At 40.2% G+C, this 13,070-nt stretch overlaps 1 protein-coding gene across 4 annotated transcripts in view; it reads right to left on the bottom strand.

The window, feature by feature from the left end:
• Positions 1–12,314, bottom strand: part of Specc1 (sperm antigen with calponin homology and coiled-coil domains 1) — a 290,773-nt gene extending 278,459 nt beyond the window's left edge. The window contains exon 1 of one of the 4 annotated variants that reach the window (XM_074046724.1): positions 12,187–12,314. Coding sequence is in view for 2 of the 4 variants with exons in the window: in XM_074046723.1 (XP_073902824.1) it covers positions 11,534–11,572 (39 nt within the window). In the remaining 2 variants the exon portion in view is untranslated. Of the gene's footprint in view, positions 1–10,973; positions 11,327–11,533; positions 11,704–12,186 lie in introns of those variants that run through there. The other 3 variants (XM_074046723.1, XM_074046722.1, XM_074046727.1) reach the window with 3 other exon arrangements.
• Between the last annotated feature and the right edge of the window lie 756 nt (positions 12,315–13,070).

Here is a 13,070-nt window from a genome sequence, read left to right as displayed (position 1 = left end):
TTTACTCAAACTGTATATAGTAAATCTGCCTTACTCCTGGATTTGCTACATGCAGTTTTAATCAAGCACAGTCAAAGAAAATAAACTTTTTAAAAAATCAAAAGAAAGTTCAAAACAAAAAAAAATTTAATTCCTGCAGGTGCATTTCGCAGCTCAGTTGATGGGAGAAACTCTCAGTGAGTCCTGTGTTATCCTCAGTTGTGTTTAATCATTGTGTGATCTGCTGAATTTTTCCCCATCCTTAATTTTATGAAAAATCTGCCTCCCAAAAAGCAAACAGTGCCCCAAAAGCAAGGTCAAAGTGAATGTGTTTATTTGAAGTGATCAAGTGAAAATTTTAAATTTGTTGAAAGGCATCATGTCTTTTGCAGAAGTTGGGCAGTGTTATAGAAAAAACGAACCAATCCTCTGCAGTATAGCACTGAGCTCTCTGCATCCTGAGTATATGAGGTTTTTCCTCTACGGTGGTCTCCTTGGAACCACAGACTCGCAGATACCAAGGGTCTACTGTACAACCTGGTACCTTAGCAACCAAAGAAGGAAGAAAAAATAAATCTTTGTGTGCTGCTGGGGTGTAGGATGATGCAACCACTGTAGAAAACAAGATGGCACACTGGTTCTATTAAACCCAGTTGTCCCTCAGTATCCACAGGGGGCCCAGGATCCCCCTTAGATACCAAAATTTAAGGATGCTTATGTCCCTTATATAAAATTGTGTAGTGACATAGACCCTCCACCCAACTCCTGTATATGTTAAATCTTCTCTAGATGATTTATACTTCCTAATACAATGTAAATGTTATGGAAGTAGCTCTAAAACTATGTTGTTCAGGAAATCATGACAAGGAAAAAAGTATGTACATGCTCAATACAGATATAATTTTAAAAAATATTTTCTAGCCACAGCTTGATTGAATCTGTGAATGCAGAAGTCATGGATATGGACAGCCAACTAACCAGGCACATACCATGACCAGGTAATACTGCTCTTATATCTAAATCCCCAAAAAGATTCTCTCAGGAGCCCACAAAAAGATGTGTGCAAGAGTTTCACTCAGCACTGTTTGTGGTATCTGGGAGTAGGAATCAATCTGAATGTCCATCCACAGTAGAAAGGCAAAATGTGGTGGACACTAAGACCAGATAGCCATGAAGTCAGAGGAATGGGTGCTGAGTGATAACATATGTGGTAGTGAGGGATAGACGATGAAACAGGATAAAAGCTATACACTGACACCAGTAATGTAAATTAAAATTACCTGCACACAAAACAGTACACATTTTAAAGCATACATACAGCAAAAATATGCATATGAAACACATTAGAATAGGAGGCTATGGGGAGGAGAGGAGGATGGGGAAACAGGTATGAAATAGAATGAGTGAACACACAAAACAATAAATGCAGGAACTATTAAAACAAAAGGGGCTGGCAGAGACTATGATGATAAAGTGCTAAGACTGAGAATATAATTAATTCAGTTCCCCATGACTGAGGTCTAAAAACATTGAGAAAGAGAGGAAACAGGTCTGAGATTGCATACAGACCATAGAGTAAGATAGAGAACAGAATTTTATATCAATCTCCTTTTGCACAAATATCTAGCAAAGATTTTCTCCCATTCTGTAGGCTGTCTCTTCACTCTGTTAATTTCTTTTGCTATGAAGATTTTTAATTTGATATAATTCTAATTATTAATTCTTGTTATTATTTCTTAGGTTGTTAGAGTTCTACTCAGAAAGTCTTTGTTTCGCCTATATATTAAAGTATTTTCCCTATGCTTTTTTGTAGTAGTTTTAAAGGTCTGGGTCTTATGATAAGGTCTTTGATACTCTTGGAGTTGATTTTCTTATAGGATGAGAAATAAAAATCGAGTTTTAGTCTTCTACATATGAATATTCAGTTTTTCCAGCAAGATTTGTTATTGTAGAGGCTCCAACATCTCAAGACCATATAAAGACCTCAAACACCCAAAGAAAAGAATTAATAATCCAATCTATAAATGGGCAAAAGAACCGAATGACACTTCTCAAGAGAGGAGATACAAGGCTGGGGAAGTGGCTCCCCGAGTTCAAGCCCTAGTACAGAATAAGAGAGAGAGAGAACAAACAGCTAATAAATATATGAAAAAATGTTCAACATCTTTAGCCATCAAGGAAATGCAAATCAAAACTACATTGAGATTCCACCTAGCCTTATTCAGACAAGCTATCATCAGAAAAAAAAAATGCTGGTGAGGATGTGAAAAAAAAAAGAATCAATACACACTGTTGATGAAAGTATAAATTACTGTAAATCAGTATGGAGGTTCCTCAAAAAATTAAAAGTAGAATTACAATATGACCCCACCATACCAGTCCTAGATACATACCTGAAGGGCTTAAAGTCAGCATATTATACAGAACCTCGCCATTGTTATAGTGGCATTATTCACAATAGCCAAATTATGAAATCAGCCTAGGTGTCCATCAATGGATGAATAGGTAAAAAAAAAAATGTGCTGTGTATTCACAATGGAGTATTATTTAGCCATAAAGAAGAATGAAATCATGACATTTCAGAAAAACTTATAGAACTGGAGATCATCAAGTTAAGTGAAATAAATCAGACTCAGAATTATCACATTTTCTCTTACATATGGAATCTAGGTGGAAAAGAGAGACATGAAAGTAGAAGGGGACTGCTGGGGAAGAGAGGGGGTGCCAGGAGGAACAGATGGGGGGAATAAGAGAGGGTAATGAGGATAATGAGTGTAATATGACCAAAGTAAACTACATACATGCATGAAAATGAAAACTGTCACTTTATATAATTAGTATACACTAATTAAACAAATATGATTGGACAATCTAAGCCACACTCAGGTTATATGACTTCAAAAAGCCTTTCAAACTAAGTCATTTAATTATACCATCTGCTACAGATAAAAGTCCAACAACTGGAGCAGTTAAATCAGCTTGGTGCTTTACATCCCCATCCTTGGCACAAAACAAAAAACAGAATCATGTTAAGCAGGGGACAGAATGAATAAGGGACTGACTCCGGCTTCTTTTTAATGAACATTAAAGGACAAACTACCACATGCCACCCTGCCAAGAAGGCAGAAGGTGAATAACTAAGCATGACATTGCTTAGTCCTCAAGGAAATTCCAATCTAGTGGGATATCAAACTCAGACAGAAATGAAGTAAAGCAACAAAAACTTATCTCATACAACCACAGAAGGGAAGGAAGTAATGGCATGTCACATGACCAGAGTTTGGGTGAACAGAGATGAAAATGGACTGGGAGGATCAGAATGGTCTCTAGAAAAGATGTGAACAAAGCTGCCCATTGCCGTATTGGATGAAGCTCATCTTGGAGTGACTGAAGACCAATTAAGGGCAAAACCATCTTTAATGTCTAAGTGGTTCCTCCGTGCTCTGTCATTGACAGGTCATTATTCTACTTAGCATGTGCCATACTTTGGCATCTTTCAAAGTCAGGAAATGGTTCTCTAGTGTAGATTATATCTTTTGGGGTTTTTGTTTTTGTTTTGTTTTGTTTTGTCTTGGAGCTGGGGGTCAAACCCAGGAACTCATGCATGCTAGGCAAGCACTCAACCACTGAGCTATGCCCCCAACTATGGGGGATTAGTATTTGCAAATATTAATTTTTGCATCTTAATATTTTCAAATACTGTTCTCTTCCTAGAGAGGGCAAAAAAGCACTCAACAATCTGCTGAGAAAAGTCATTTCCAGGTATAGTGTCCATGTTTTTTCAGGAAAATAGTAGGGGAGCTTTGCAGAAAAGAACATAGCAGAACTGAGACTGCTATTGTAAAAAAGGCTCTTAAAAGTCAAGGCTGACCCTTGGCTGGCATCTGGGAACTTACAGTTTCCACCATCCTTACTGGTAAGAGTGGCTCAACCTGCCTAAACTGTTTTTGCAAACACTGTGGTTTATGCTGAACACATGCTTCCCTCTGGTGCCTGGAATGTGGCTGTGTTGAGCAGAGGAAGTCTACGTGACCAGCCCTCAGTAAAAACCCTGGACCTTAAGTCTACAGTGAGCTTTCCCAGTCAGCAACCTTTTTCTTTCTTTCTTTCTTTTTTTCTTCCCTCCCTGCCTCCCTCCCTTCCTTCCTTCCTGTTTCTCTCCTTCTTTTCTTCTCTCTCCCCCTCCTCTTCCCCTCTCCCTTACTAGACAAGCACTCTCTCACTTGAGCTATTCCCCTAGCACTTTTGTTTTTGAGACAGGGTCTTGCTATCTTTTCTGCCTGGGTTGACCTGGAACTCAATATCCTCCTGTCTCTGCCTCCCAAGTAGCTGAATTACAGGCATGAACCACCATGCCTGGATCTGGTAGGCAACATTTCATGTGTGTTGTCAAAGCTCACTGCTGAGGAAGTTAAGTATCTGTTGTGTGACTGACTGGGAGGGGACTCCTGGAAGCTTGCACCTCCTCTCCTCTGAATGTGGTGCCTTTTCCCTTTGTCAATTTTGCTTGGTGTCCTCTCACTGTAATAAATTATGCCTGTGAACAGAGCTACATGCTAAGTTCTGAGTCCTCCTAGTGAGTCACCAAGTCTACAGATGGTCTTGTGGGCCTCAGACAGAAATAAATTCAACATTCAGTGTGTACTGGAGAGCTGGGGTGTCCCTAGCATATACAAGGTTGTGATTTTAATTCTTACCACCACAAGAAAAAACATATTCTACTGAACTTGGACCAAGAGATGGACTAAGCACACACTTCTGCTTTCCAAAGTGCTTACCTTATTTGGAATAGCAGAACTATCATGTTTAAAACACTAAATCAATAAGAAAAAACACTAAATCAATAAGAAACCTAGAAAGCAAGAAACAGTGCCAATCACCAACTAAAATGTCTAAGAATACCTCAGAAGAAAGGTAAAAAGTACTCAGAACCAGACAACCTGAGCAAACCATAGCCCAGTACAAGCTAGGAAGGAGACCAATAGGCAGTGGAAAATAACAACACATTCTAGCTCTAAATCTGTAGATAGAAAAAAGGACAGGGATGAAATCCAACATGTGATTAACTGGGTAGCTGCAGTCAGGATGGCTGGGAATGCTGAAGTCTTTCCCCACATAGCCTGAGTCGCCCACAACAAAAACCCCTCCACTGGAACACTCAACAGCACTCAACAGTGCTCACTCAACAGCACACGACAGTTCTTCAACAATCATGAGAAGCAGGCTATGGAAAATAGGACTGCAGGGGAAACAGGAATTCTCAAGAAAAGATGGGCACACAAACACACAAAGTAAGAATCACCAAGTTGTGTGTGCGTGTATTATTGTTTTTGTTTTGTGCAGCGCTGGGGTGGAACCCAGGGCTTCATGCACGCTACACAAGTGCTCTCTCACTGAGCTACAGCTCCACCACATGTTTTTTATTTGTTTAGTATTTTGAGACAGAGCAATGTAGCCCAGGTTGGCTTTTAACTCACAATTCTCCTGCCTCAGCCTCCTGAGTGCTGGGATTATAAACATTACCCACCAAACCTGGCTTAAGACAGGGTCTTGTTGTTGCCCAGGCTAGCCTCAAATTCCTGAGCTCACATGTTCCTCCTATCTCAGTCCTCCACAAATTTAGGACCACAGCATGTACCACCACACCAGGCTTATTAGTTGGGATGCCGTCTTGCTAACTTTTGGTCCAGGCTGCTCTCAAACCATGATCCTCTCCATCTTTGTAAAAGCCTCCATGCCCAGCTTTTACAAAAAATATTTTTAAACATAAAAGGGCTCAGAAAGTTTCTTAGAAAAGTTTGAATCTCTGAAGATGAAACAAAACAATTACTTGAGAACTCACTCAAGCAAAATAAATAAGGTAAAAGCATCAATATGAACAAATAATAAAACTTATAGCTTATTTAGATAATTGTATATAACGAACAAAACCCAAAACTGTCATGTGATTTTAACACAGGGAAGAATTAAAATAATATTAAGGTTCTTTCTTTCTTTACTCATAAAGAGCAAATATACAGACTATTTAAACAGCAACAGACAAAAGTTCAGATATGCATGATAATTTAAGGGTACCAAAGGAACTCAATTTGTCAGCTATCATTAGGGAAATACAAGTTGAAATCACGATGTGGCATATACCAGAATGATAAACAACAGTGGAAAACACAAAAAAATACCAAAAGCTGGCAAGGATGTGGAATAACCATGTACACTTTTCATAAACAAATTAGTACAATCACTGTTGAAAACTGGCAGTACTGGCCTGGGAAGTAGCTCAAGGTAGTGTTTGCCTAGCATATGTGAGGCCTGGGTTCCATTCCCACCAAGCACTGGCAGTGTCTGTTAAAGGTGATTATATGAATTCCCTAGATAGATGCATACATTCATTCAAGGTAAGTACTAGAATGTTCGTAGCAGCATTAGTCATAACCATCCAAGACTGCAAACTCAAATGTCAATCGAGGTAGAATGGACAGTCACATTATGGATATGTGTGCAGTGGAAGGCATATAGCAATAAGAGTGACTACACACTATTACTTGAGATTATGGACAAATCTCAAGCCAGGCATAGTGGCTCACATCTATAATCCTAGCTACTAGGGAGGTGGAGATCACAGTTGGAAGCCAGCCTGGGGAAAAGCTCATAAAACCCCTCTCTCAACCAATAAAAAGCTGGGCGAGGTGGTGCATACCTGTCATCCTGGTTATATGGTAAACCTTAGTAGGAGGATTTTGCTTCAGGACACCTGGGTATAAATACAAGAACCTATTAGAAAAATAACTGAAAAGGGCTAGTAATGTGGTTCAAGTGGTACAGTGCCTGCCTGATAGCACAAGGCCCTGAATTCAAACCCCGTACTAAAAAAAAAAAGGACAAATCTCACATATGTATTGCAGGTGGAAAAAAGCCAGGTATAAAAGAGTATATACTGTATGATTTTATTGATACAACTAGAAAAATAGGCAAAGCTAATCTATTGTGTTAGAGATGAAAATAGCGGTTCCCTCTCAGTAGTGTGTGGCACAAGGAAGACTCTGCAGCATAGAAAAAGTTGTTTCTTGGGCTGGAGGAGTAGCTCAAGTGGTAGAGCACCTTCCTAGCAAGCATGAAGCCCTGAGTTCAAACCCTAGTACTGCAAAAAAAGAGAAAGTTGCTTCTTATTCAGAGTGAGGGCTATTTGTGTTCACTTCATCAGAATTCATTGATCATTTGTGTGTCTTTACACACATTATACTTCAATGAGCAAGTGTCAAAGAAAATGTTTGGGTACCTAGCCATAAGCAAAATAGGAATAAAATCTATAACTTTCCTGTCTTCAAAGAGATACAATGGAAAAAGAAAAAAATCAATCCAACAAAAAGTAGGGAAGATGTAGAAGCTGGCAAGAAATACAAAATAAGACATCAGAAGTAAGCCTAAAATATCTATAGTCAAAATAAATACAACTGGGTTAAAGTTGTCTATTAAAAGACAAACACTTCATACCCATTAAGGTGGCTTTGGAAAAAAAAAACAGAAAATAACATATATTTGAAAGGATGTGGAGAAATTGGAATCCCTCTATACTAATCATGCCCTAACAACAAAAACCAAAAATGAAAAAAAAAAAAGACTCTTGCAAACAAATTTCAAAAACATACAAATTATGAAAAGAAAATGAGGGAAAAATGGGACAGACATTTGACTCCTTTTAAAACGTTGAGCATATTTTTATTTGTTAAGCAGTTCTTCCTAGAGAATGTTTACAGTATAGCCTCTGTAGAAAACAGAAAGCAGAGTCTTAAAAAAAAAAGTAAAAATGAAATTAGTTTATTATCCGGCAATTCTACTTCTGTATATATTCACTTCCCCCAAATAACTGAAAGCAGGTTCTTGAAGAGATATTTTTATATCCGTAGTCACAGCAGCATTATTTAGAAGAGGTAAAATGTAGAAGCAATGCCAGAGTCCACTGATGAATTGAGAAGCAAAATGTGTTTACACAGAGTGGTATAGCATTTAGCCTTAAAATGGAAGAAAAGTCTGACACATGGTTCAACATAGAAGAATCTTGAGGGAATTACGCTAAATGAAATAAACCAGTCACAATGACAAATTCCACGTGAGGTACTACATGAGGCACTCCTGTGAGGCACCTAAAATAGGCAGTCATAGAGACAGAAGGTAGGATGACATTCGCCAGGGCTGGGGGAAGGGGATAATGGTTATTGTTTCAGGTTTGCAAGATGAAAAAGTTCTTGAAATCAGTTGGACAACAATATGAACACACTTAAACTAGTGGACTGTCTACTTGAAGTGATTAAGGTAGGAAATTGTGTGTTTTGTGTATTTTACTATGATTTTGATAAAAAACTAGACTAAGTAATAAAATCTAGCTATAAGCTAATTTAAAAAGGAATAACTAAAATAGAAAATTGAAAATAAATAAATGTAAAGATATGCCAGAGAAATGCTAACAAAAATTAATATCAGACAAAATAGAATTACAAGTAAAAATAATTAAAGGCCAGGAGCAGTGGTGCAAAGCTCTTAAGACCCCATCTCAACCAATGGCTGGGTGCAGTGGTGTATGCCTGTCATCCCAGCTAAGTGAGGAAGAACAAATAGGAGGATTGTGATCCAGGCTTGCAGGGAATAAAGCGAAACTGTCTCAAAAATAACCAATGCAAAAAGGAGTGGTGGAGTGACCCAAGGGGTAGAGTGCCTGACTAGCAACCACAAGGCCCTGAGTTCAACCCCCAGTACTGCCAAAAAAAATTAAACAAGATGTTTCTTTTATTCCCAAAAGGTACAATCCACTGAGAAAATATAAGAATTGTGAGCCTTTAGGCAACTTAAAAAAGATAGCTTCAAAAACACAATTAAAAACTATACATGGGGGAGGGGGATAAAGGAGAATGATGGAGGGAGTGAATGTAAAATATATTGTAAGTATTTTTGTAAATGTCACAATGTATACCAGTTCAACAATAATATGATAATAAAAATATTATAAAAATTAAATTAAATTAAAATATAAGAGTTATATGTGCATATATGTACACACACATATATATACACATATATACAGGCATAGAAATATAACACAAACATGCACAAGAATTGTAGGAGGACTCTAATACAACTCTTAAAATCAACAGGTCAAACACAAGAAAAACAAGATAGGGACACTGAGAACAACTGAATTATAGCCAATGAGCCTGAGATAAATGCAAAACTTTGTACCTAATATATCAAGAGTACCATTACAGTCACAACAGCTGGCCATTCATCAGACTACAAACGGGCATTTGTTTTTATCTTCATTTTCCTTTCTGCAATGTGGCAAAACAGAGATCCCCAACACCAACTACAAAACATTTTTTAAACGCTAGAAAAATACATAAAAGTAACTTTGAAATCAGTGGAAGAGAAACAAGGGAAAGTTAGATTCAAAAAAGCAGTTTCAGATGAAGGCATTTTCAGACATTATCAAGTCAAAGGCTTTGTCAACACACAATGAACTACTAAAGAATGCACTTGAAGGAGAAGGAAAGTGGACCAAGAAAAGGATTTGTTGTATAAGAAGGATTGGCAAGCAGCTAGATATAATAAATACTGATAAATATAAACATTGATAAGTATAAAAAACTGATCTAGAACATAATGCAGCAATACTGTCAAACTTGAAGGGTTTAGGTAAAAATACAATTCAGGCCAAAGGGAAGTGAGTAGAATGAAAGAATGAGAAGTCTTTGACCTGCTTAGGGAGAAGGACCAACTGATTAAATAAATGATGGAACAATGAAACCCCTTACTTTGTATAACTAATACACTCTAGTAAAAAGTTAATATTATAATTTTTGACAGTACTAGGGTTTGACCTGAGGGTCTCATGTCTGTGAGGCAGTTGTGCTACTGCTTGAGCCAATCCACCAGCCAAAAAAGTTAGTATTAAAATAAATAAATAATCCTAGATTCAATTCAAAAGGCCAGAGCTTGAACAAAATAAAGTCAAATTAAGTAGAAAGATAGAGCTTAAAAATAGAAATTAGTAGCAGCAAGATAAAAATCAATAGGGTTAATCAATAAATCCCAAAACTAATTTTTTGAAAGAAAAGAGGCAATCATTAAAGCAAGTCTGACCAATAAAAAAAGCACCAAAAAAGCATTACTATCAACAAGAAAGATATCGCTAGTATGAAAGAATTTATTGTCTTACAGCAAAATTCTATGGACAGCACTATGCTAACATATTTAAGTATCAATAATGTTAATGACTTTCTAGGATAATAATAAAGAGTTAAATTGACTTCAAAGAAACAGGCAACCTGAGAAAAATCAATGATCGTGGAAAAAGGTGAAAAAGTAGTTAACTACTGATAACAGCTTCCTAAAAACACCCGCAACAGCCCCGACAATCTGCAGCCAAGTTCTGCCAGACTGCAAGGAAGACTGCAAGGAACAGATAATTCTTCAGAGCACAGAAAATGACGGGAAGATTCCCAACCTAATCAGGAAGGACACCATTACCCTAAGTATGAACTCACAAATGGGGGAAGAGGAGAGTACATACAAATCTCACTTATAACCATAGACACCAAACCCTAAATAAAATGTTAGTTTACTGAATCTAACAACCCCAAAGCACATTTTTCATTATTCCAGGATTTTAGAAAGAAAACCTTCCAACATTACCACTTAAGTTAGCAGTCTTAAGAAAATCTACATGGTCATATCATTGCACTCTATACAAAAGCATTGCGGGGGAGGGGGGAGGGAATCAATTTCCACTCCTAGCTTTCAAAGTCTTAGTAATTAGGCACAAACAGAAACTCACCTAATGTGACACAGTAAGCTTACTCAATCTACGGGGAAAACATTCCCTAAAGTTAAGCCCAAAACCTCAACAGCCAACACTTTAGAGAGGGTGACCAATGGAAAACAAGAAATAAGAAGTACAAACATTAGAGACATGTTATTTCTTAACAGACAATAAAATTACTTACCTGGGACAGCCAAACAAATCAACTAAGAATTAAAACTGATCCAGAGTTTAGATGAAGGTTCAGCTTCTGTTTCAACTTGCTTGTTTTGAGAGTCAATCATGCAAAGCTATTTATTTTCTAAAGTAAGGATTGACAAGCCTTGTGGCCCCACCCACCTCCGCATCTTAAACGTTGCAATAACACGGTGTCTGAAGCTGGATAACCAGATCTTCTAAAACCAAAAATCGTTCTGAAGGGTTGAATTGTGACTACTCAAAAACACGTTATCTCTCGCCTCCAGCTGCCGCAGTTACTAATGGATAAGCATGTCAACCAGTCCAGCAGAATTCATCCGATAGAGGGCAAGGAAGAGCACCTTCACAGCAACGTTTTTGTTTTTTTTTTTTTCCCCAAACCGTATACTGCTTATTATATAAACTTGCCCGTGCTAGCAAATGGAGCTTCCCTCAAATAAAAATAAGATGTTCGGAGTTAAACTTGCTTTAAAAAAAAAAAAAGCACATAAAAGTCATTTCGTTTCAAAGGCATTGGGGAAAGGAGATTGTTACTGTTGTACTCACGAGAGGCGCCGCATCACCTGGACAGCCAAGAGCGTCCATCCACAGGGTCCCCTGGGCTCACCAAGTGCACTGCACTATGGCCCCACGAGCTGATCCCGGGGACGCACAACCTGCGTCCTTCCCGGGTCACCCAGGGCAGGAAGGAGGGGAAAGCTGTGGATGCGAGGATGACCAATGGCTTCTCGCTCTTGGCACCACACAAGCACCCTTGGGCAGCACCAGGAAGGGTGCGGGAGCCACCCCTAGCCCCAGGAGTCCCGGCCCCGCGCGCCCGCGCACCTGTCCCACCACGGCGAGAACTGAGGTGCTTCCCAGGGTCACAGTCTCCGGGAGCCACCTGGCCCTCTGTCCCAGGCTCCTGCGCCAACTCCCCTCCCCCAGGCCAGCAAGAAGAGGCGGCCACCTGCCGCTGCCACCTGCAGCGCCGGTCCCTCCGCGGCCAGGCTGGGCAGGACAGAGCAGGACGTTTCTCTCTGACTGGGGACAGGAGGAGCACTTGGGGCCACCGCGGCGACGACCGCAGCGCGTCTTTCCAGAGGTGCAGCCCGGTGTACCCGCGACCGGACTCCTGGACCCCCGTGCTCGCCCGCCCGCCCTGAGAGGACAAGGCAGCCGTGGGACAGAGGAGCGGACGGCCCGCAGCTTCTATTTACCCGCTTGTCCGGTAACGCCGCACCGCCGCAGCCCTCAGCTGCCGCGGCTCCCCGCGCTCACGGATGCTCAGCGAAAGGTCCCCGCGATCCACCGGCGCCTCTTGTACCTATTGCCTCCAGAGGGCGCGAGCGAGCCAGCGCGGGTCTCCCTGGGAGTTGTAGTCCAGGGGCCGCCTGCATCCTCCTGAGCTAAAGTGCTCCTGCCTCTCGCTGCTTCTTCCGCCTCCTCGAGGCCTCATTCATCCTCCGCTGCCGAATAATCAATATTGGGGCGTCTCACTGGGAGGCCTGGGCCACTCACAGCACTCCAGACCAGTGTTCTGAAAGCGTGGTACTCGGAGCAGCAGCTTCAGCGAACTGGATGAAGAGCAGATTCTCCATCCTACCAAGGCTGTTCGGTTTTAGTTTTGTTGTTTCCTTTGTTTTTGCGGTCCTGGGAATGGGCCTCACGTGTACTACTAGATAAGGCTCTATCACTGAGCTACACTCTCAGTCCTGTTTGACTTTTACTGTATTAAAAACTCTGAAGGTGAAACTTAGCAATGTGCATTTTTGGAAGTCCTTCAAGTACCCTTAAGTTTGAGAACTTGATTAGACTTTCCCTTGCCCGCTCAAAGGACCTCATGATTCGTAAGGTGGCTAATTACATACACAGAGACTTGTGTGGCCCCTAGGTTCAGTGTGGAAGACCCAGACATTTATGTCCAAGCCTAGATCTCCCCTCTCATTCTAGACTTTCCCAGTGTCCAGAAAACATCGCTAGGCCTATATATGAGGCACCTGAAACCCAACAAGGTCAAAATCAAGTTCAAGATCTTCACTTCCCTCAACCTGGTTCTCCTCCAGTGGGCCTTACCTCCAGGGGCTGAAGAATGTCCACTCTG

This window comes from Castor canadensis, chromosome 11 (genome assembly GCF_047511655.1).
Source record: "Castor canadensis chromosome 11, mCasCan1.hap1v2, whole genome shotgun sequence".
Lineage (NCBI taxonomy): Eukaryota > Metazoa > Chordata > Mammalia > Rodentia > Castoridae > Castor > Castor canadensis.
This window is presented reverse-complemented; position numbering and strand designations above follow the sequence as displayed.